Here is a 26,389-nt window from a genome sequence, read left to right on the forward strand (position 1 = left end):
TCAATGGTAAATGCAGACACTTCTAAAGATAGTAAAACATAGTACTAGTAGGTACTTATTGTAACGTATTACTCATTTACGAGTTAGTATACTCCATTTTAATTAAGTACCAAGGCCCGATAGCACTTGAGATCATCATTAAGCGTTTAAGAGAAAAAGGATAGTTGTGTGCATTTTTCACCGACGTGTGCCATTTTGAAGTGCTTCTAATTAGATACCAAAAGGCAAACATTATGAGCCCTTTTGTTAAGTTTCAAGTGCTATTTGAAATTTAGTATAAAAGTAAAGAAATGATAAGGCCTGGGGCCTATTGCATAACAATTTACAACTTGTATTACAAGTGGAACTCTCTTTCTTATAAAATGAATTGGAGGGTTCGCGCACTTGTAATATGAGTTGTAACTTGTTATGCAATAGGCCCCAGGTATACACTTTCACTGGGGTACAAAATGTCTCACGATATGTGTCGGTGACAATGACAAGTCAAGCGAAGTCGACCGATTTCACTTCAGATATTCAACATGACTGAATGTGAATAGTTGTAAGTGTGGATAATAACCCTCCTATTCATAAACGTTTAAGGGCCATTTGCACCAACGAAAATGGAGGGTTAACCCGAGGGTTATCCCACCATTTTATATGGAATTTGACAGATGACAGCTCACTAACACTGAGTTAAGCGGTTGGTGCAAGTGGGCCTAATAAAGTTAAAAGCCGCTAATAATCGCTTGTCCCTTTCTGACGTATTGGTAAGATGGAAAGGGACAAACGACTTTTATCGGCTTCTCAACTTTAGTAAACGTTTATGAAGAAGGAGGTTAGGAAATAAAAGTCCCAGAACGCGCCAAATCACGTGACGTGACTGGCGTCATGTGTTCCTGGACATTTGACCCTAATGATGTCCATACTGGTCTGTTATAAATTTTCTATAACAAGGTGACAGCGCGATGGCGCTCTGACCCTGTAACGCCATGTTATGGTCCCGGAGCTGTAAGTTCACATTTTTGACACATTTGTTTTGAAGTGACCCGTGTGGTGACGGGTTAAGAATTTCACCACCCCCTTTCTTCCCGTGGGTGTCGTAGAAGTCGACTGTGGGATATGGGTTAAATTGTGGCGTAGGCGAGAGGCTGGCAACCTGTCACTGCAATGTCACAGTTTCGTTTTCTTTCAACCCCTTATTTGCCAAGAGTGGCACTGAAGCCTAAATAGTTTCATGTGCTCTGCCTACCCCTTCGTGGGACACAGGCGTGATTGTATGTATGTATGTATGTATGTTGTTTTGAAGTATGTTACGATGTGGCTAAGACGTATCATTTGCCAAATCTAGTGATTATTTACGAATTGGTTGAATCGATTAGGCCATATGTACAAGGAGGCGGTTAAACAAATATACGATTTCTATCAACTTACTGAAGTGTCATTTGAATCGAAATGACAGACTGCCACAGCACTAGTTTAAAAATAAAAACCGGCCAAGAGCGTGTCGGGCCACGCTCAGTGTAGGGTTCCGTAGTTTTCCGTATTTTTCTCAAAAACTACTGAACCAATCAAGTTCAAAACAATTTTCCTAGAAAGTATTTATAAAGTTCTACTTTTGTGATTTTTTTTCATATTTTTTAAACATATGGTTCAAAAGTTAGAGGGGGGGGGACGCACTTTTTTTTCATTTAGGAGCGATTATTTCCGAAAAAAAATAAAACCGCCTTCAAAAATAAGCGCGTTACAAAACACGGAGAAACTAAAAAGCAAAAAATAATAAACCTTTGAATTCAGATTTCTTATCGTATTGCAATAATCTAAACATCCAAATTATAAACAAATCAATTATTTTTGCAGTCGGTACCAGACCTGTTCGTCGCCTTGCTATTGCCTGTTTGCCCCACCCAACCATACGCAGGCTGGCACCGACTCCAAAAATAATTGATTTGTTTATAATTTGGATGTTTAGATTATTGCAATACGATAAGAAATCTGAATTCAAAGGTTTATTATTTTTTGCTTTTTAGTTTCTCCGTGTTTTGTAACGCGCTTATTTTTGAAGGCGGTTTTATTTTTTGTTAAAAAGTTTATTTATTTGTTGATTTTTAGTGGTTCCTATTGATATTATACGTATCAGTCCGAATACATGTACACTAGTGAAAGAATTATCCTTTAACTCCTAACCATTGAGGAGTTGACCTTCCATCATCAGCTCAGCCACATAAAATTATTACCATCAGGCGTAAATACTGGTTTACCTTTGAAAAATACACTAAAAACATTACATGTGCCTATAACATTTGAAGAGTTCCCTCGATTTCTCCAGGATCCCATCATCAGACCTTGACTTGGTGCCAATGGGACCATCTCGGGGTTATACCCGTTCGATCAAAAAAAAATTTTTGAAAATCGGTCCACAATTCTCGGAGATATCGAGGAACATACATACAAAAAAAAAAAAAAAAAAAAAAAACATTCAGTCGAATTGAGAACCTCCTCCTTTTTTGAAGTCGGTTAAAAATATTAATATTATCAAAAAACAATCTTAGCAAACCCTTATTCATTTTTTAATACCTATCCAACAATATATCACACGTTGGGGTTGGAATGAAAAAAAATATCAGCCCCCACTTTACATATAGGGGGGGTACCCTAATAAAACATTTTTTTCCATTTTTTATTTTTGCACTTTGTTGGCGTGATTGATATACATATTGGTACCAAATTTCAGCTTTCTAGTGCTAACGGTTACTGAGATTATCCGCGGACGGACGGACGGACGGACGGACAGACAGACATGGCGAAACTATAAGGGTTCCTAGTTGACTACGGAACCCTAAAAATGAATGATAAATGACATAAAAAGTAAATGATGCGTAATAAATTAATATCGTTAAATACTCACTAACGAAGATCCGCAAAAATGTATGTGCTAGATTAAAGTATTGTTTTTAAGTACTTATTTTTTTGATTTAGGCGTATAATGTCCCACTCGCAAAACGTCTCTTGGTCCCTTTCGCAAAAGGTCCCTTTTATAAAATGTCCCATTGCCAAAACGGCCCTTCTGCAAAATATCCCGTTCTCAAAATGTCCCTTTATATAAATTACGTCCCTTTCGCAGAAAGTCCCTTTCACGAAATAACCCGATCGCAACACGTCCCTTTCGCAAAATGTCCCGTAAAAAATGGCTCGTACCAATGAGTTTTTTGGAACTGTGTACGAAATATCATTTGATATTTACTAGTTGCTTTTCGGTGAAGGAAAACATCGTGAGGAAACCGGACTATTCCCAATCAGGCCTAGTTTACCCTCTGGGTTGGAAGGTCAGATGGTAGTCGCTTTCGTAAAAACTAGTGCCTACGCCACATCTTGGGATAGTGTTACCAAATTGAACGCCAGGCTCCGTAACCCGTAACATAAGCTAAAAAATGCTAAGAAAGAAGACGGTAAAAAATGTACAGTACAAACAACAACACACAGCAGCTGTGAATACAGACAAAGTACCAGATATATGTATACAAACCCTTATGGCACAGGCAATAAAGTTCTGCATACATATTTTTGACACTTTGTCTGTATTCACAGCTGTGTTGTTGACTGACTCAACTAATACCATACTAAATGTATGGACGCCTTTCAATTCCCAATGGCGAGTATTGATAACAATCTGTATTATTACCTCTTTAATCCATAAGAACCTGGCTATTTGCAAACGGGACGTTTTGCGAAAGGGGCATTAGGCAGCCGTGACTTTCAGCGATAGGGGTATTTTCAGAAGGGACATTTCGCGAAGGGTATGGGTCATTTTGATAACGGGACGTAATGCGAATGGGGTTTTTTGCATAAGGGACAATTAGCAGAGAAGACGTTTTGCGTATGGGACGTTATTATAGCGGAGGGACGTTTTGCGAGTGGGACATTATACGCCTAAACCATTTTTTTAAATATCATTACAGGATTTTATTTTAAATTTCATTAGGTCGCGTGAGTTTACGTTTTGTGGACGCTGTCATGTCAAAAAGAGGAACTTACAGCTCCGGAACAATATATAACATTTATAACAGGCCAGTGTGGGAACACCATTAGTGTATCCCTGGCTATCAAATAAATCTACAACTAATACAAATTAATCGTGGATTCCATTGACATTGTATATATGAATAATCCTATACTGACAATGCTACGACGTTGTTTGTGATAGTGATCAGTAATTCATGTAAATTGTTGTAGTTATCTCCACTCATAGTCCACAATTTAGTTATATTTAGATTAGATAATATGTTGACAAAAGTAATCGATTTTCGTTGTTTAATGTAATTCCTTGAATTTTGATACATTCTAATAGGATTGCTATTAATGTGATAGGTAAATCGGTATATATGACATGATTCGTTGAAGCTTTTTTTATAAACTTGAACCTTTTCATTTAACCAATATGTATCTCCTACTCGTAAAAGGAAAAAAAGTTGTTATAAGATATAAAATTGACACTCGTGCGCGGTGCGTTATTATGAACGTTTTTGAAATGCATGAAAGTTGATATTGCTGTAGCAGCGTTAGTCCGTTTTCACATTATCCGATCCGATATCGGATGTCGGAAGGATTTCAATAGAAAAAATCCAAGATGGCGCCTGTAATGTATGGGATATCGGTCCGACATCCGATATCGAATCGGATAATGTGAAAACGCACTTAAGAAAACAGTTAGTGTAGTGGTTACACCATCTGATTCTTAAACATGAGGTGCCTGGTTCGAATTCCAAGATTGGGCTGTAGCTGCGCGCAAGTCTTATTAGACTCTAACATATTTTTTAGGAATTTTATAATTCTGATAAGTGGCCGACATGTTTCGGTCCAATATACATTTACACCACATTTACACTACGCGGTTAAAAGAGGTCAAAAAAGGCGAGTTGGCTACAAAGTCGACAAATGCGTTTTTGGGGAATATAGACATCTTTTATGTAGGGCTCGTGTCCTGTAAATCACGAATAACAGTACGGGAGTAGAAATCCTAAATATGAAACCTTACTATTGCAGAGGCGTTCCGAGCGCCCATGTTCCGTGGAGGCGTGGACAAGAATGGCTTCTCCATAGGCGCCTACGGGAACTTCAAGGAGGTGTTCGGAAACCAGCCTTGCCTGTGGCTGGTACCCGTGTTCACAAGGTAAGAATGTCACATATTGATTGGATATCTGGGTATTTTTTTTCAAAGTTGTCCACCTCACTTTTTTTATATCATGGGTATTTTTTACGCGATTCATACTCAGAATCGCGAGGTCTTTCGATCCTGATAGGAGAAAAAAAATGTCCCATACATTTTTGAAAGCTTCCATTCCGTTACTGCCATACAAAATGTAAGAAAAAATGGTAACGGAATGGGAAAAGAACCTTGGGACTTTTTTTCTCCTATTAGGATTGAAAGAGCTCACGATTCTGAGTGGAAACCACATAAAAACTTCAAAATCCAAAAAAAAAGTGGGGTGGACAACTTTGAAAAAAAAAAAATGGCCCATTTACTTACTGCGCTGGCTCAGCGACCCGAAGTGGATCTTGGCCTTTGACACTAGACTCCGCCATTCGATCCTATCCTGTGCAATCTGATGCCACTCAGTCGCTTGAAGGTCATAAGGTCACACAAGGCCATAGTATAAGGATAGTAGGGTGTTTGGCGTGCGAGCAAGATAGCGATATAAGTTCCTGCTCGCGCGTTAGAACAGCAACCAGAATCCTTCATTGATGATCGCGTAATTTCGGTTAGATGTATGGGAAATGGTTGACAGGTGCATAAATGTTCATTATCATACAATAACAATGTGATTGGAAATATAATGAACATTTGTGCAATTGGTAACGCATGTGAGACGTGTTTCTGCCGAATTGGTAACGCCTCATTTTGTTTTTGCCCTGCTTAGGTATACATAATCTTCAAAGTTCCTACTGTTCAATGTACATATTTTTGCGCACATTTATTTAATACCAAATCATCGAGTACCATTTATAATTCAATGATTAGAGAGGACTAGACTATTTTTGATCTAAAAACGGCCATGAGTTGACAGTCGGAAATTTTAAGGCTGATGCAGACGACGCAATCTCGCATGCGATTTTAGATACATTGCGGACAATAAAGTTACCTACTCCCAATTTTGCCGGCCGATCAAATGACGCAATATAATGAAACTCTTATGCGAGATCTACCGTCTAAATCAGCCTTAAAGGTTTTCTTGTCAAATCTTAGCTTCCCTTGAAAATATAACCCTAAGATATAATATAATTAAATAAAAATAGCACATAGCGACATATTATTACATGATTACGTTTTAGAAATAATAGTTTGCAAGCGTGTGTGCTCGTTAGTTCGTGGGTTAGACATAGACACGTGATGTGTGCATGTTCCAATGTGTGTAAAAAGAAGTGAATGATATTTCTAACACGAACGGGTTTCTAGATAGAGATTAAACCGTGTGTATTATTAGTTATAGAAGGCACATTCACGTAATCATTATCATTAATACTAATTCATTGGCATTTTTTTTCCATCAGCTTTTCGATTTAAGCTTCACTAATAAAAAAATACATTTCTATAAATTAAAAATCACATTATACCTAACCTTAGTCCTAAGTTGGTCTTAGTATACATAATATATCAATGGTGCGCTATGTTTCGTATGTCACTGACATGTAACATCATTTTGTGTGTTATTTTTATATAAATACCTAACTAATAAAAACATCATTTTCACGACTATCACGCTCGCTTTTACTATGTCTAATGTCTATACTAAAATAAAATAATATGCTTATAATAATATATATATTTTAATACGCATCGTATATACCGCTATAATTATGTACCTATATATCTATATATACTATTTATACTTAGGAATGCTGGGGAATCGGAAAATATGGATGAAATTAGGTTAGGTAGGAGCAACCTTCTTTCTGAAATGTGCATGCACTGGTTTTCAACCCTCATTAATTAAACCCTTTTATTTATTAGCCCTCTCTTGTTATATTCTCCATTGAGTGCAGTTAGGTTTCAAACACTCAAAAGTTTTTTTTTAAAAATATTAACATGAATGCCTTCTAAAAGCCATAAAATACAGTTTAACACGCGTCATTTAAGGCATTTGTGTCATATGTTTCTGAGTGCCTACAATTATGCTTCCAATTTTATCACTTATCAACGTGGATAAGACACCTTACCTGACACTGACATACTTGCCAGATCGTGACGGATGCTTTATCCACGTAGGTAAGTGATAAAATTGCAAGCATAATCGGCCTGCTGCTGCACAGAGATGAGACAACTTGTCGTCTCGTTGTGTCCTGTAGGTGGTAGCTTGAAAAAGGCTCTCCGAGATATGTCAGACAAGTGACTAAAATTGTATAAGCTAAACTGTATTTTCAGGCTTAAATTAGTATAACTCAGGGTAGTTTCAAATATCCACGCCGTAATAGCGATCGTGAACGATCAACTGGCGTACATTCGTGCATTCGTAACCTCCGCTTTTGTCAGCCTCGGTGACGGGTGCGACTTTCCCGTGCGGAGGGAACACCAGCTGCAGACGTTCACCACGCCGCAGGAAAGCTACGATTCCATGGGCACCACGCGCTCAGACTTGAGAAGGTCAGACAAATCCCCGCAATACTCAGACGACTCGCACATACCTTGAGAACGTTACGAATGAACGATTCAAAATGGCCGTCGTACCAATGACGTTTACTGTCAACAGTAGATAGTACTTAGCATGTCTGTAACGCGGGTTAGGGTCACGGAATACTGGACTGTAGCGTCACATTCGCAAAAAATGACAGAAACGATATATGAATTTTTTGAGATATTTTTTTCGGCTTGGCTTTGATGACTTGTTGACTGTTTGTGGATTGTTCTTCGAATAAGCTGCTACATGACTCTGAACATTAATATTTCTACGTTTAAAAAAACATTCGGAGCCGAAAAAATCATGTCTTAAAATATAACTTCTGATACGAATGTTCACTAGTCTTGTTTTAGTCCGGGTAAAGTAAATAATGGACTAAAATTAAGTACCATAATATCTGCGTCTCGAAGATATGTGTCGCTTAACTTAAAAACTGGGTAAATCCATTCTGCTATAAGGTTGATTATCTTTCAGATCATATTACATTTTTTATATATTCAACCTTAGAGCAGAATGGATTAACCCAAGTTTGAAGTTAAACGACACATATATGCTTAGATATTAATCATTGTTTGCCTACCATAATTACTAGCCTAAGTTTTACATCTGCTTTGACAGATCAAGGCAGCGATGAGTGAAATGTAGGTACTTCCAATACTTCCATCCTGTACATTTTCTTTATTGCCAGTTATATCTTTTCGATTTTACGCGAATGAAGACGTGTGGTCGGTGTGGTGCGTACTTGGTATTTTTTCCCGGATTAAAGTTGCCCTAGGTAGGGTTCAGGGGTAGATAGATATAACGTTATCTGTTAAATGTAATTATTTTGTGGTTTATAACGTAACTTTTCATTTATATCCTCGTTAATATAGGTATTGGTTAGAAGTACAGTAGAACCCGCTTAAAACGATTCTGAGGGGACCTAGCCAAAAAAGCGTATTATACGGGAAATCGTATTGAACGAGAAAATGTATCTGATTTTATGGTCAGCTACTTACGTAAACCTAATTATCTTTACAAAATATCTTCATCGCACTGACATTGGTATAAGCGAAAAGCAATGTGTTTGAGTAGGCTTAGGCCTAGTAAAACAATAATAAAGGTGCTCATGTGCCGTTGGAAATTTGTTAAAATTACACAGTGAAATTTATAAAAATGTATTTATTATATTTTTGTATAAAAATTGTTTTTACGATTTTGTATAAAAACTGTTTTTATGTTTTTAATTTCCGCAATGAGCATATTCTATATTTCCGGGAACTTTCTGATATATTAAACAAAAATCATTATATTTAACAGATGACTGACTATATTTACGTGGTAAACTCGTGTTTTAGAAGTCATTATTATTCTAAGTCTGAATCTGTGAATTGCTTTTATACTCTAGTATTAAAGGTTCAGAAAATTTTAGTCTCACCATTTTAGACTGTTTTAATATTTTATAGGAAATCTTGTTGTCTCTTATAGGTGCTATAAGGTCAGAGTTATAAAATCCTGTCATCCAATTAAAATTAATTTGTATATTAAAGTTAGAATTTTCACCGTAAAGGTTAGTGAAGTTTTTTAAACTTATATTGATAATTGTTATAATTATTCTATAGGTGCGTATTACATTTATATTGTGCATGTTGTCATATGCTGTAGATGTTTAATTTTGAGACGACAATGTTACTTAATACATTTAGGTATATGACAATTTTTAGTTCTTTACTATTCTCTCTATTTCTCATTCTCTGCATTAGACTAAATTCTATAGGATTTCTATTGACTATTATGTACCTGATACATAACATTCTTTTTTTGTGTATATCGTTCTCAAGTTATGTGGGGTTCGCGCTGATACCTAATTAAATTTTTTACAAAAAAATCGAATATAACTTTACAATAATGATTGTTATGTATGCGAATTGCTTAATGCATTTATTATTTTTGAGCTATATACAACACACAAGACTGATAAAGTTAGAATCCTATGAATTTGTATGTTTTGTGCACAATAAATTAATTTGTCTTTTATTTTGTTTTTTATTTTTATTTATAACGCTATGAACACTGCCTCCCGTCCCGAATCAGCTTGTTAGTACAAAGCTTTTTGCAGTTTAGAAACTTATTTAGCAAGCAAACGGATACTTTTATACATAACTAATAAATCTATTTACCCATTTTTTATAACTTTCTTGTTTTTCGAATGACTGTCTTCGGCTAATATTCCACTGAGGCTAAACAAGCGGAGATGAAAATAATTACCTGAAATAAATATTACTATATTTTTCTCATCTCCTTGTCTCCTCAGTGGATAGGCAGACTTTGTTACTAACATTACGATAAGAGATAAAAATTAAAATAATTATACACGTACTGTCTGTGTGATGTATATTTAAACTTCTCTGGAATCTTCTAAATTCTTCTCTTCCTCTCAGTCTATATCTACTCAGTGTCTCTGACTGCTGCAGATGAGTATAACATCATCATCATCATTATTTCTAAGATTTATATTATTGTTGAAACCAGATAATAAAAAGATTTTAGAGGCTTTATGGACAAAAAATAATATTGACTAAATGTTGTAAGTATAAAAAGTCAATGAGGTTTTAATTTAGATGCAAAGGACTGTAACTTAAGGTATTCGATAACACTGGATATTTTATGTTATTTCTACTCAGAGTCACGACTCACGAACTCTTTCGATCCACTCAGGAGAAAAAAAGTGTCCATAGGTTTATTTTTATTTCCATTCCATTACCACTTTATGTTCATATTCATTTATTCCTAAAATTAAAATTTTTACGTTCAAGGTATAATATTAATAAGTAATCTATGTCAATTAAAGTTAAATTATCATACACTTTGTATGACGGTTACGGAATGGAATGATTGAAAAAGTATGGATTTTTTCCTTCTTATTCTGGTTACGGAAAGGAACGACTGAAAAAATTATGGATGTTTATCCTTCTTATTCCTTTTGAAAAGGTTCGGTAATCTGAGAAGACATAACATAAAACTGCCTAAATACAGTGTTCAACACACTAAGGTCCAATTAAATCATCTGCAGCATTCATGGATATCAGCTTGTGCTTCTAAATGTCGACATTATTGGAACAACGGGGTTGAGACGTTCTGTTAATATTTTAGCGCGGCGAACGGACACTACACTGAGAGTTGGAGACTTTGCCCCCAGAAGGGGGCCGCAGACCCGGCCATAGTATAAGGAAAATTTAATATTATTAACTAATCCACTTCCATTCAGCAATATTTTTTATTACTATTTTAAATAAATCAATTCTTATTCATAACATGCTTTTCATTCATTGGCGATAAATACCCGAATTTTAATTGGTCAAAATTAAAGTCATTCACTTCTTTTTGATGTAGTCGATGTTTAGTATATTATACAGTGTCCTTTTGCATGCTAATTATTTTAGCCTTAGAACAAAATATGCTTCACAAAATGTGCCCACTTTGCTACACATCGGGTCTTTGTACTGCAATATTTTTTAATATAAAAAACTACATATTTCAAACTTATTTGAGTGTTATAAGACGATAGTAGGGATGATCTATTCAAATTTGGAATTTACCTCAACGTTGCTTTTCTTTACATTCCATGACATAAGTCCATGATAAAAAATCTAGCTACATATCAACATACCGTTGTATAAGTGAACATTAAAATTCAAGTTAGATATCAAGGAGCAAAGTAGGCACATTTACAGTTATGTAGTAAGTAGGCTACACAACATATTTAGTAGAACAACAACTAAATACTTTATAACCACATGGTATATCGCGTATATTGCACATTTTATTTATTTGACGGTATTTAGACATGAACATTATCATCCTACCATATCATTACAATTAGTACATAGTAGGTATACCGTAGGTGCTCGTTAATCCAGCACTCCAAGTAATCCGGCAGGTGCTTATATGTAATATATGTACAATTAACTTTAAGTTTCATTTCGTTAATAAATCCAATAATTACAAGTCGCACAACGGGGAAAATATCAGGTGCCGGATTACCGAACACATATTCTGATTGATCGATCCACCGATCATAATTTTACTCTTTTTAAATATAATGAATTACTACAGGATAAGCGTTTCATCTTTATCATAGTTATCTAATAAAATGTTGACAAAATCATCGAAAAACAAACATTAGTATCTATATTTATCACAGAATAACATAACTACTGAAATTTAAACCAATATTAAAATCATAGGGATAATTAAAAATAGAATAGGTATACCTACATTATGACTATGTGATGGCATGGTCCTATTAAAACTACAGAAGGTAACTATTTTCTGGTAAATAATATTAGATACTGGTTGAAAATACGGTCGGATTTTTACTATATCTCGTCAGCGACCTCAAAAGTTGTCCAAACAAACATTTAGATACTTTTAACTGATAATTTTGTTATAATTTGTTAAAGTAGTAAAGCTATTCCTTTACCGGCTTTTGAAGTCGCTTGCGAAGTAGGTAGGTACTTGTCTTAATTGGTAATCACTTTTTACCGTTTCTAACATGTTATTTTTTGTTTAATTTACCTGCATAACCCAATATCGTGAGATCAAAACTTTTGATGTGATCTACCAAGCATATAATCATCGATTAAATGGTTGCTACGTCATGAAATGATTCGTTTTCTTAAAGTACCTTTTTATTACTTTACTCATGGTGACTGTTCTAACCAAATAAGACATGTACGGTATAATCACTAGGTACTTACAACTCGTAAAACTGTTTACTACATCTCTCACCTTGGACACTAGCTTCGGAGACGGCATCGCGTTCCCGCTGCCGATCCCCGAGGAAGACACCGAGTCTCTGCTGAGCTCCGAGCGCTGGGACCGCTGGGGCGAGCGCGCGCGGCCCTTCGACGAGCGAGAGAGCTCCTCCTTCGACGAACTATGAGTGTAAGCTATGGTGTCCACTTTACAACGGTTTTACTAGAGCTGGGCGCCACTGATTGTAAAACTAGTTAGGGTAATTCAAGTCAGGATAACCAAAAGTTGAGGTAAACAACTAAACAGGCAGTCCCTGAAGTCTCTGCTGAGTTCTGGGGTAAAGGAGTAGGTATATTCGATGAGCGAAAGAGCTTATCGTTAAGTGAACTATGGTGTAAGCGGCGGTGTCCGCTTTAAAACGGTTTTACTAGAATTGGGCGCCACTGTTACAAAACAATTTAGGGCCATTAAAAGTTGGAGGAAAAAGGTAGTCTCTGGGGTAAAGGTGTAGGTATATTCGATGAGCGAGAGAGCTTATCGTTAGGTGAACTATGATGGTAAGCTGTGTCCTCTTTACAACGGTTTTACTAGATCTGGGCGCCACTGTTTCTAAAACAAGGTAGGGTAGGGCCAAACGAGCAAGGCCATTCGAGCATATGACGAGCGATAGGTGCGATGCCTGATTTTTTAAGGGAAAACTTCTACCCCTAATAAACACTGGTATCGATGGGGCGAACGTACACGACCGTTGGCCGAATTGTTATAAAATGAAAGCGTTAAGTACCTACAGTCACCGGCATAAAATAAGTGATGATTTTTGTACATTGTCACATTAACATCTTGTTTGAAATGTCATACGAGGTTGTCAAATGAATAAAAGCGACTAAGTACAGAAATCATCACTTATTTATGCCGATGTCTGTACCTATTTAAACTGTGTGACTTAGATTTGTGGGATGCTTAAGTACTTATAAAACATTCCAATACAGTATTGACATGTAACTAACTCTACTTACCGTTAGACGACATAAGATCCGACAAAGTACAATTTCGGAATCTCGATTTATTAAATTCCTACGTACAGTCGAGCTACATCTACACGAACAAAAATATCGGCAGGTATAGTGGGCCAACAAAGTGGTCTACCAGTTTTGACAAAATTTTCTGTGAGCTTTAACGATCGCTAAGGTTGACTTGACATATGGCATGACGTAAGTATCATATATAGACGGAGCAATTGTCACTGACATAATATTATTGCAATGGGAAATCGACCTTGTTGTCTCATGACGTTCAAACGAACCTCAACCCTAGGGTGGTAAACCACATTTTTGGTCGACTGTACCTACAGCCTTTAATGCTCATAAATAGTATAGGAGTCGTGTTCAGATATTTTTGTTCCAGTTAGTGCGTTTTCACGTTATCCGATCCGCTATCGGATGTCGGATATATTTAAGACGGCATCTTTGATTTTTTCCTTTTAAATCCTTCCTACATCGGATATCGGATCGGATAATGTGAAAACGCACTAACTCCATAGATGTAACTGAACGTGACTGTACCTATACCTACTTATACGTTCACTGGCAATAACATCACACAGAAAGAAGGATGCAAAAATATCGTGCACAATTTTATTCCTAGAACCATACGTGTGTATCAAATATGTATACAGCCTTATTTTTGTACGATGTTATTGCCGGTGACTGTACGTACAGGAATGTTTCACTTCTAGAGTCGTATTAGGGCCATTTTTTTCAAAGTCGCCCACCCCACTTTTTTTTGCATTTGGAATTTTTAATGTGGTTTCCACTTAGAATCGCGAGCTCTATCAATCCTACTAGGAGAAAAAAAGTGACCCAAGGTTTTTTTCCCATTCCGTTACCATTATTTCATACATTTTGTATGGCGGTAACGGAATGGAAAGTTTGAAAAATGTATGGAAATCTTGGGACATTTTTTTCTCCTATCAGGATCGAAAGATCTCGCTATTCTGAGTACGACTCGCGTAAAAAATACCTGTTACAAAAAAAAGTGGGGTGGACAAGTTTGAAAAAATTGCCCCATTAAGCTAAGTTGATTGCGATTTCGATGCTCGCTTGTGCAAGGGTTAAGAATACATAATAATTTCATAGACGTTTCATTCTTAAAATAAATAACACTTACTCCAGCGGGGCGGCCAATTTAGCTTGGTACGACTCTAATAAGAAAGATTCTTTGATGTACCTAATCACAGAACGACGTGAATTGACAAATCTAGGCAATTCCAACTACTCTAAAATAAAAGTACAAGAACCTAACTCGTAGTACAAGAATATGCAACCAGTATTGAAGCTTCTCAGTGTGAGTTTTGGACAAATGGTGCTGCTAGAAGATGGATGCTAGTTGTCTTTAGTTAGTATTTAAAAATGATAGGTTATGTAAAATCATGAATTTATTTATTTGGCATTTGTTAATCTAAGTTCTTAATCTCTGTTAATTTATTTCTAGTTTATTGGCAAAATTATTCTGTTGTTACACTTCTACACTTAGGTATTTAAACTCAGATCCATAAGCCATGAGCTCTGGAAAATAATTCCAAGATTTCCGTTACATACATAATCTATAAAAATAGCAACGGAATGGAATTCAATTCCGGAATACTTTTTTTCTGATATATCTGCGTAGTAAAGCATCCTCAAGTGACATATTAAGCAAAAAAGTGAGAAATGGTCACGGAATGGAACAAAAATCTTGGGACTCTTTTCTCCAAAGTGCTCGTGATTTTGAGTCGCTTGAACTGTAGTGTAAAGTGTGTGTGTGTGTGTGTGTTTTAATTGGCGACTAAGATTTAAGATTATCACAAATATTCTATGTATGTTTATATAGTTTGATAAAATACTACTTTAATTTATAATAATTATGGTGTCATCCCACGCTTGCGTCTTGAGCGTCGGCATCTAGAAAATGATGCGATGGAAAATAACGTTGCTGCCTGCGTTTTAAATGAAAAATTGACTAAATGCCGACGCTCATGAGACTAGTGGGCTGGCCCCTGCGCATTGGCGCCATAGAACAAAAGCAATAGAAATAACTCTGCAGAATGGACTTAAAACACACACAGTGTGACAAAATAATCATCTGAATACATAGGTACTTCAATATTTTATTAAAGTGTCTATATTTAAACCTGGAAAAACCTTATGTGGAGTTCTTTCTTATCCAAAAAATACGAACTAAGTTGTATTGGGATAATTTAGAAATCCGGATAATCTTGAAGCACTTTCGAGTAACTAAGAGGCAAGTTTGTCAAAATATGAAGTACATACATACCTACATTCTATTAGAGCAAATACCTATTGGAGGCTTTCAAAGTGATCGCGGTTTCGAAGCTATCTCAATTCACTTAAGAGAAAAATTACGTTAAAACTTTTTATATTGCTAGCATAATTATGGTTAAAAATATGTTAAAACTTTTATATTGCTAGTAGGTATAATTATGGTTATATAGACGTGATGAATTTATCGCATTGTAAATGGATGCTTTGAATTATATAAGACTGCTGTGATCCCTTATTGTATATACGAGTCGAAGTTGAACCCGCTAGTATACAAGCACTGATTATATAGTGATAATTAGATAAAAATAGGGCAAATCGTCTTTTATTGGCTCCTTTCCAGTAGTTATTTTTTTCGTTAGACTTAATGCAGAACTTCGGAATAAATACTAAATGAAAACTTGTAGGGAAGAAATAACAACTCTCAAAAATTTTTTTGTTCGCTGAAATCAATGTCTCTTTCTAGCATATCGTGCACAGGTGCGCGAAAGGGGTTTTCTTCGTATTTTTCCGGAAAAGTTCATATTTGTCATGCTAGTTCAGTCAATGTCAGCATATTTTGTACTGAGACTGACTGTAATAGCATGACACGTTCGTACGTTTCCGTAACAATACGAAAGCAAATCTTTTCACACTACATCTGTAGGTTTGTAAGACGACCACTTTGCGATAAACATGAAATAAATTTTTTTCGGCTTTTAGTTTTATTAAAATATTAGTCAGCAAGTCAACATTATTAAGTATTCCTTTATTTTTAAGTACCCATTTTTATACAAAGCGCAATTGTAGCAAACGTGCCTCAATGGTCTGTAATAAAAAAATATGACAAATTTAATTTTAGGCCATCTTACTTAAATTTGTATTATGCACATTTGTTTTTATTTTATTTAGGAGTTTTCATGTTATTTCTGGGCCATTTTTTAAATTTGTTCACCCACTTTTTTGTAACATGGGTATTTTATGCGATTCATACTCAGAATCGCGAGGTCTTTCGATCCTGATAGAAAAAAAATGTCCCAAGATTTCCATACACTCTTCAAATCTTCTATTCCGTTACCGGCATACAAAATGTATGAAAAAATGGTAACGGAATGGGAAAAAAACCTTGGACACTTTTTTTCTCCTATAAGGATTAAAATAACTCGCGATTCTGAGTGGAAAACACATACAAATTTCCAAATCTAAAAAAAGTGGGGTGGACAACTTTGAAAAAAATGGCCCTTCTATATCACATTACCACGCGCTCTATCCACGATAAAAAATGTTCTATTTTTTATTTCAGTCCGTTGACATTTTTCTTACACTTTGTATGGCGGTAACGGAATGGAAAGATGAAAAAGGTGTGGAACATTTTTTATTATATTAGGAGCTACAAGACCGTAATTCTGAGTAAAAAATAACACAAATTTTCCTAAAAAATACAGTGCAACGTACAACTTTAAATAAAATTGCCTATTTTATATTACCAAAATATTAACTTATTTGATGTAGCGTCACTGTAAATAGTACTTAGTGTTTTTAATCTGTACATTCAGCCTTGATCATAGTAAGTAGGCTATTAAAATATTGCGGCGTTTTTTGTAATTTAGAAATACAACCTGTAATTGAGAATGAAATAAAGTGATAAAAATCATACTCATATTTGCTTATTTTATTTCGAAACCCTATCTTGTTACTACATTTGTCAGAATCCTGTGAAAGTACAAATACAAAGTTCATGTCATGTGCACTGCCAATCCTTTTTGGGAATACGCGTGTTGGTTTGTATGTAATGTGATTTAGATTCAACTGTCGAATTGCCTGTCGGCTGTTTGTATTTAGTATCCTGTTTCCGAAAACTGAAAATTTGCATAAGTACTTACATGGAGATAAGTATGATTGTAAGTTTTGTGCCAATACAATAAATTAAGGTAAGTATCAAGCTGATTTGATGATGGAGACAGGATGTGATCATAGCAACTCTGACAAAAAGGGAGGGATACTTACAGACCTATGATCATATTTCTATGATAAACATATGACAGCGACCTACTCAATTGTTTGGGGTGGTTCGAATTATAATAATATCGATACTAGCTTTTGTCCGCAGCTTCGCTCGCGTTAGATTCGAAAATTGTGGAATTCTCCATACAAACTTCCACCCCCCCCCCTTAAGAGAAGTGGGGGGTTAGAAAAAGACAAAAAGTAGCCTATGTCACTCTCCATCCCTTTAACTATCTCCACTTAAAAAATCGCGTCAATTCGTCGCTCCGTTTTGCCGTGAAAGATGGACAAACAAACATACACGCACACTTTCCCATTTCTTCTTCCTCCTACCCTTATCCCACGTTATGTGGGGTCGGTACAACACGTCTTCCTCTTCCATTCTCCTCTATCTTTCGTCATCTCAACACTCACATCTTTCTTCCTCATATCCTCTTTCACACAATCCATCCAGCGTTGTTTGGGTTTACCCCTCCCTCTCCATCCATCAACCTTCATCTCCAACATTCTTTCAACACACTTTCCCATTTATAATGTTGGTATGGATGTATAATATTAGTTCTCTACCTAGCGGCGCGGTGGCGATCGAAACACATTCTTGCTCTGTTTCGCCATGCACTACGAAGAGAAGAGCATAGGGAGAGCTAGGTACGAAACGGAAGTGATTGTTACAAACGCGAGGCCGATGAAGCCTGCCTGCAAAATTTTACGCCGAGAGTACCTGGGCCATGTTTTTTTTTCAAAGTTGTCTACCCCACTTTATTTTTGGATTTGGAATTTTTTTGTGGCTTCCACTCAGAATCGCGAGCTCTTTCAAACCTAATAGGAGAAAAAAGTGTCCCAAGGTTTTTTCCCATTCCGTTACCATTATTTCATACATTTTGTATGGTGGTAACGGAATGGAAGGTTTGATAAATGTATGGAAATCTTGGGACATTTTTTTCTCCTATCAGGATCGAAAGTCCTCGCGATTCTGAGTATGATACGCGTAAAAAATACCCATGTTACATAAAAAGTGGGGTCCACAAGTTTGAAAATAATGGCCCACCTAATATGGGATCAACTCCGAAAAGTACAGACCTCCTAATCTTTAAAACACAGTTTTTTTACAACGAAAGGTATTACCTACACGATATAACCAAAAATTGGAATAGGTCCTACCACCATAGCCAACTTTTTCTAGTCACATATAGGGGAGAACCGCAAACATCGAAGCCTCAAACTTTGTGTTTATTCAGGATTTACAAAAACTTACGACTGAAACATAATACACTGCTTATTTACTAACACATTTACTGGATATTGTCTTCGGTTACCGCGATAGTTACTCATGAAATAAAACTATGGAAACGGATTAAATCGCGTATAATGAATTTAAAATACATCCCGACGTGATATGTGACGACCAACATTTGACCACGGAGCTTCGACATGCCAGGCAGGCGCTGTTGGCGAACGAGCTCAAGATACCGCGTGTCAAGCAGAAGACCCGTTTGAAGATCCCTACAGTCGAGCGCCGGCCTGCAATTCTCCCTTTTGTTAGAGGGGTCACAGATAGGATCAGCCACATCTTGAAACGGGCTTCTATTAAAACTTATTTCAAGCCTATGAAGAAGATGTCCCAATTCCTGAGGCCTGTGAAATGTCAAACTCCTCTACAAAGCGCGGGAGTGTGTGTGTGTGTAAAGAGCGGGAGTGTTCTCGCTAAGGAGAAGCGATATATACCCAGAATGTTGCGAGAGGCCATTGAGATCAAGAAATATCCAAACTTTAATAGAGAGGATGGCTTTACTTTACCACCGGCTTGGGATCCAGTAGTACATCTGATAATGGAACAAGCACGACGAAGGCTGTGAGGCATTTGTGTTGTATGGTGTTGGACATTTGCAGTTTGTTTCTTTGTCAATTTTGTGTAGATTAATTGGTTAATTAATTTTTTAACAGAGTAATGGTTAAATTTTTTGAATATTGTATAACTAGCTTTATTAATAGTGTGTGAACCTGCCTTAGAAATCTATATTATTTGTGGTCATGGTTCGTTAATATTTCTTGTAAGTGGGTAGCTTTTGCACATTTTAATTTTTCCTCAGTCACCCGTTGACCACGAACGCTGTAAAGAGTTCGAAACGTCGGGATGTATTTTAAATTCATTATACGCGATTTAATCCGTTTCCATAGTTTTATTACATTTACTGGAGTATAATACACTGCTAGCTATACTCTGTCAAACAAGTCTGTCAGTAAATAAGAACAAAGGAACCTATATGCATCCTTCTCTTTAGGGTGCTAAAGAAAAGGCTACCTATAGTTTTCTTTGTTCTTATTTAGGTACTGACAGAGTTTAGCGTACCTACTATACTTTAGTATACTATCTACACCGTCTGAGGCACTGGTCCCACCAAAAGTTAGTAAGCGATGAGCTATCGGCGATAAAAACGAAAATATAATCGCTCCCGTGCTCTAAATAAAAAAAAAACTTAAACTTTCTTGTAGATTCAGTTCCGCGTTGATGAATCATCCTTCGGTCAGTCAGTCAGGACACTTGCATTTATGTTGTAGCTACTATCGTGAAATCTAAAGGAGGAAGTTATATGAAATAGCCCTGACGGAGAGCTTCTTCCCAACTATTATTTTAATAACTTTTATGACACTAGTAACGTCAAAGGCTTTCTTTTTCAGGAAGCTTAGAAAAAGCACAGTTGTTACTTTAAACAATAGATGCAAATAATTTCCTCTATTCATTCTGCCTCTTTATTCGGTATATTTAATTATTCCACTAGCAACACAAAGGTTTTAAATTCTCACATTTGTTTCGAGAGACTTCACAATAGTTTATTGTTTGCTACTAATTTTACTAAATTGCGTTCGCGGCGGGCGTTGCTGCACAGAGAAAAAGATTCAAAGGAAAAACTTCCGTGAAAGTAAATTAAATATATTTAGTAGGAAGCAAAGAATTGTAAAAAGCACACTTTTGTCCTAAGATTACTAAAACAGGATATAAAAGGTGTACTTAAATGTCTACCTATACTTTTAATAAGTAACGCTCAATTAATGTGTTTTCGCGTTAGTTAACGTTTGGATTATTATGCTCTTATTAAGTAAGCAGGCAGGCAAGCATGGTCGCGCGATAAATGATAAAATATCAGGCCGGATATCGCACTATTTGTAAGTTCGATAGGGACGGCCTGATGTTTTATCATTTATCGCGCGACCATGGTTGCCTGCCAGATCAACAGTATTTATTTTGTTTTTCGGCTTTGAAAATGTTATTTCTTGTTAAACACGAGTCTTGCTCGTTGGTTATATTTAGATTATTGGGAGTCTTCAAATAAATGATGGATCAGGAGGGCGATTTTTGAATCTCGCACACGGGATTTTGTCACTAAAATACCGGTTGAAAATGGTGACTTATTATTATTTTCAGTGACAATTTTCTGAATTTGAACGCGTGAGACCACAGAATATATAATAGTACAAGTACAGAAGGCCCACTGCTTTGATGTTCACGACATGCCGCCTTTTTTAAATGCCTACAAAATTCTTACAAAGAAACGAGCCGCACGTGCGCGGCGTCCGGCGATAGGGTTGCCTATGGATTAAAACGAATTAATACTCAGATAAAATGTTATACTATTATATTCAAGTCTTGGGTACTTTTTAGGTATATATATATATATAGTATTTATATATTTTTGTTTAAGTTCCAACATCACAAGCCTTACTGAACCTTTCCGGGGTACTTATTAATAGTAGATCTGTGTAAAAATGTCCTATGGTATTTATTTTATTCATAATATCTATTTAACTAAGCATTATTAGCCATTCCACAAGCGGACATCGCATAAGAACCTTAAAAAAAACTCGCGACGGAAAGTAACAATAGAACGTGCGAACGTGCGTTCCGTGAGAACGCGCGCCACCCCTGATTAGGCCGCGAACTCGCGGCCGCAAGCATGTACTTGCAGCGCGGCGATAGAATCGCAGAGTGAGCCGCCCCTGGCGAGACTCAAAAATCGGCCCGCAGGTAACAAATGTTTTATTTAAGAATTTAATAAAAAAATGTCAACTCTCTCTAGATTATGTCGGCTCCAGTCAATAAAACACGAGCTATTTTTACTCCTATCCAGGACGAGGATAAGTCATGTCATTTTAAACTGTATTTATGATTATTATGATTAACTTTATAAAGTTTCCTTTTTAACCCCCGACGCAAAAACGAAGGGGTGTTATAAGTTTGACGTGTCTGTCTGTGTGTATGTCTGTCTGTCTGTCTGTTTGTCTGTCTGTCTGTGGCATCGTAGCTCTCGAACGGATGAACCGATTTTGATTTAGTTTCTTTTGTCTGAAAGCTGAGTTAGTCGGGAGTGTTCTTAGCCATGTTTCATGAAAATCGGCCCACTAGGTCGCGGTCGGGGGTTTTTCAAAAATTTAATTTTGTGGTTAGGTTAGGTTATGTATACCTATTGTAAAAGAAGTAGACATTTTATAAGAAATTCTTAAAATGTAGTTCACTCCAGTGCAGCGTACAGTTCGATAAGAAATTGTAAAAATCAAGAAGTAACAACATTGTACTGTCGCATGATTGATATTTTACATTTATATTGATTTTAAAGAGACGAAACCGGTGTTGTCACTTTTGAATTTCTAAATAATTGAGTGAATTATCGTTTCTGTTTGATCTTGTGAATCTCAGGTGCTAGCGTGTCAGGAAGCGGCAGCGACGGCCAACATTAGACGTGCTGTGTTAAGCACTCCAGTGATTGCGCGCTAATGCGGGCCGCGACGAGACGTGACGGGTCCGCTAATCTGGTGACTACGGGGTTGCTATAGTAAAGGACCAAATAGCTGCAAAAAATGTCTACAGCGGGACCATTTCTATGTAATTGTAACGTTTTTAATGACGTTTCCCAAGTTTGTTTGATCAGTTTGATGCATGTGCCGTAGTCACCGGTTGCCGTACTAAATAGTCTAACATTGTTTCCATGGAATCTTATACTTTTAAACGAGCAATTCTTATAATTCAATTCGTATATTTATTTATTTATATATACCGACGATCTCGGAAACCGCTCTAACGATTTCGCTGAAATTTGTTATATGGGGGTTTTCGGGGGTGAAAAATCGATCTAGCGTAGGCTTAGATCCCGGAAAACGCGAATTTTCGAGTTTTCATGAGTTTTTCTTTCGCGTTAGTAAACGTAAAATATGGTCGTTAATTTCGCCGCGCGCGCATCGATTCCGCTTAGCTCAGTCTTAATTACGAGGTCGGTCTAATGTACGCAGATAGATCGTAGACCGGTGTCAGGGTTTCGAATCCCGGCCAGATATTAAGCTTTTGTTTTTTGTCTTTTTTTTTGTTTTTGCATTTATAAGAGTTTTTTTATCTAAAGACGTGATATATTAAAATAGAACTTATATGTAAATAGTAGGTACAGTTACCAGATAGGTACTCGTACTTTTTCGGAATCTGAAGCGTAATTTTAACTGTGATTTTATAGCATAGAAAAAAAATATTCTACGTGTCAAATCTGTTACAAACGGCTTATAGGCTTACTTAGGCTATTTCCAAAAGTATATAAAAGTTATATATTATAACGATTAAGAAAAATGCATTCGAAAAAAAATGTCGGTAAGAATAATCTTTTTATAAAATCTCAGAAAAACGCCAAAGCTGGCAACACTCGACAGTGTGTGAGACTGCTTTAAGACAGGCTAATTCGATTGTATGGCGACACCGCAGAGCAATAAGCTAAGAGTTCTAATGAGGTTACACTTTATACACTTCCTCCTGTCTTGGGAAATTAGCATTGTTCTATTTGCACTTAAAACATTACCTATTATTTAATTAAAACTAAGTTTCGGTCGTGATTAATTTCGTTCTAAGACAAACAATTATGAAAACGTTTCGTAATATATTTTTAGGAAAGGAGGAAAATCTAATAGGTATCAACAGGATACAAATGGTAATCAGTATTCGATCATTATTCTTCATCAGTTCATCACGCCTCTGCTAATTGTAATCTAATCAATTATTAACACGTCGAATGATCCTAAATAATTATAACAAGAAATTGTGAATGAAATGGGTAATTGAGCATTTCTTTTTTTATTCGCCACTTTTATGAAATGTGATATTTTTGAAGAAAAAAAAAAATAGGTAATGCTATTTCTACTCAGAATCACTAGCTTTTTCAATCCTAGTAGTTATTAAAAAAATTGTCCCATACGATTTTTTCTTATTTTGTTACCATTTTCCGTACATGTTGTGTAGGTTAAAAAAAAAAGTAACAAAAATGTATGGAAATTCTGGGACACTTTTTGTCTCCCAGTGAGATTGAAAGTCCTCGTGATTCTGAGAACAATTGACAATATTAATTCCCTAAAAAGATAAAAATAAAAAAAAGGCAAAAAAAAATAAATGCTCAATTATTCCATTAAATTATTTATTAACATTGTTCGCATTTGCCATCGAAGGTGATTTTACCGAGGTTCCACCATTAATTAATTATATTATAATAGAACGATTCGCGAGTGTGCAGTGCAAGGAAAGAGAGAACCAAGCTTTGCAAGGGTGGCCACCCGATAAACTCTCGAGACGACAACATCGGTGAGTTTGGCTCCCCATCAATCTCCATAATTTTATTTTCCGTTTTGTTTTATTTTATTACAATAGTTCGTTAGGAACTTCGTATCCGCAGGTCCTTCAACATTTCTGGGTCTTCGAACCTGATTCTCTTCCCTGTTCCCCTATTTTCTCCTCATACATTCATTGCGAATCGTTCTCCTCCCGCACCGCCCGTATAAATATTACCTAAATTATTCTTACTTACTCGCTCCCGCAGTTTAGGTATTTATTTATACGTGTATAACTTTATTCGTCGCTCCGCCCTTATAAATTATTTACCTAAATATATATTATTAACCGCACCCGCAATTTAGGTATACGTTTATAAGAGTTTATCCTTCATAGGAACATAAATTGATTTACCGCATATTTAACCCTTCTCATGCAATATGGCAAAAGAAACAAAAGCCGAAAGCGTTGACAGCTGGTGTTATGAAGACGAGTTGTCAATGCTTGAAGCAAAACGCAACGTCTTCTTTGAACTCGTCCAGGGTATTTATAAAAAGTCGCTAGTTGCCGATACAGATGCAGTGAGTCGCGAAAGTTTTCTTGACGCTGCTGACACTATTGACGAACTTCGGACGGAGTTCAAAGAAGTGGTAAATGAGTACAACCGCACGCTACTGAGGACTAAGACGGCTGCTGTCCCTAACTATCAGCCGCTCATAGCCTTTGAAGATTTGTACTGCCGCATCAGGAGAGTGGTCAAGCGACTGCAACCAGCCGCACCGCCGGCCTCTTCGCCGCCTTTATCGGTGGAGAGAGCTAGACCTTCTTTGCCAACGATGGAACTGGTAGCGTTTGATGGAGACATACGTAACTGGCCGCTGTTCTACGCTAGTTTTAAATCGAGAGTGCACGACAATCTGTCACTTACCGACGAGGAGAAGCTGTTTTATTTAATTGGGAAATTGTCACCAAAAGCTCAAGCCGTCTTTGCAGGCATAACTCCGAGCGCTGACAATTATCTAGATAGTTTACTTTCTTTACTTATTCTAGATAGTCTACTTGACAGATTTCAAGATAAGCGCACTCTTGCCTCGACTTACATGGATCAAATGCTCAATTTGAAGATTAATGGTCCCGCTTCCTCGTCTAACTTCCAAACATTCATTGATAAGTTTGTGACAGCTGCGAATGCGCTTAAATCGCTTAAGCTGGATGATTTAAGCGATTTTATGCTTATGCATATAGCTTTAAAGAAGTTAGACCAGGAAACTCTTCGAGCATTTGAGATGCTGCATCGAAATACGAAGTTGCCTACATTTCGCGATCTGTCAGATTTCATGAAAAGTCAGTTTAGGATTTATCAAAACTCGCAACCATGTACCGCCGTCTCCGCCGCCGTAAATCCATCGCGCGAAAAAGGTGTTAAGTCGATTCAACCGCGTAGTGCCGCACCTAAACTACAAAGCTACGTTGCTTGCGCGAGCACTACTAAATGTATTTGTGACAATATTGTCCATGAACATTTATTCAAATGTCCTTCTTTCAACGACTTAACGTCTTCTGATCGCTTCAAACGCGCTAAAGAGCTTAAAGCATGTATTAACTGCTTAAGCATTAAACACCGCACCCGCGAGTGCAATTCCGAGGTGAAGTGTCGAGTTTGTCATCAAAAGCATCATACTCTGTTGCATTTTGACAAGAACAAGGATGAAAAAGCTTCGACATCTGATGAGTCAAATGCATCTACGAGCAACGCAGCTATTAAAACATCCTCGCCGCCGGAAGGCACGTCCTGTAACACGTCTATCGACTAGCGAAGTGGACTATATGCCACCAGCTATACAGACGGTACTGGGGTATATTTTAATGGGTTCGGTGCCTGCTTTACAGCCACCGCGTAAATATACTTCAGCTTGTTGTACTTCCGTGGATTCCATGGACCACCTCCTCAAAAAGTTCTGGGAACTTGAGGAAGTATCCGCTCCGCCCGCTCAAGGCCAGGATGACTTTGAATGCGAGGAATATTTCCGCGCCACCACTACGCGCGACGCTAGTGGTAGATATACTGTGGCATTGCCTTTCCGAGATGACGTGTTCAAGCTCGGAGAGTCGCATTCGGCTGCTAA

General features: G+C 36.7%; 1 protein-coding gene across 3 annotated transcripts in view; it reads left to right on the plus strand.

Annotated features, from left to right (window-relative positions):
* Positions 1–14,205, plus strand: part of LOC125226982 (palmitoyltransferase ZDHHC2) — a 29,398-nt gene extending 15,193 nt beyond the window's left edge. Inside the window, exons 6-8 of one of the 3 annotated variants that reach the window (XM_048131168.1) lie at positions 5,023–5,149; positions 7,508–7,618; positions 10,785–10,942. In XM_048131168.1, the coding sequence (XP_047987125.1) occupies positions 5,023–5,149; positions 7,508–7,618; positions 10,785–10,860 (314 nt within the window). In that variant the 3' untranslated portion in view covers positions 10,861–10,942. Of the gene's footprint in view, positions 1–5,022; positions 5,150–7,507; positions 7,619–10,784; positions 10,943–12,434 lie in introns of those variants that run through there. The other 2 variants (XM_048131176.1, XM_048131181.1) reach the window with 2 other exon arrangements.
* The last annotated feature ends 12,184 nt before the right edge of the window (positions 14,206–26,389 follow it).

Source organism: Leguminivora glycinivorella, chromosome 1 (genome assembly GCF_023078275.1).
Source record: "Leguminivora glycinivorella isolate SPB_JAAS2020 chromosome 1, LegGlyc_1.1, whole genome shotgun sequence".
In the NCBI taxonomy this organism is placed as follows: Eukaryota; Metazoa; Arthropoda; class Insecta; order Lepidoptera; family Tortricidae; genus Leguminivora; species Leguminivora glycinivorella.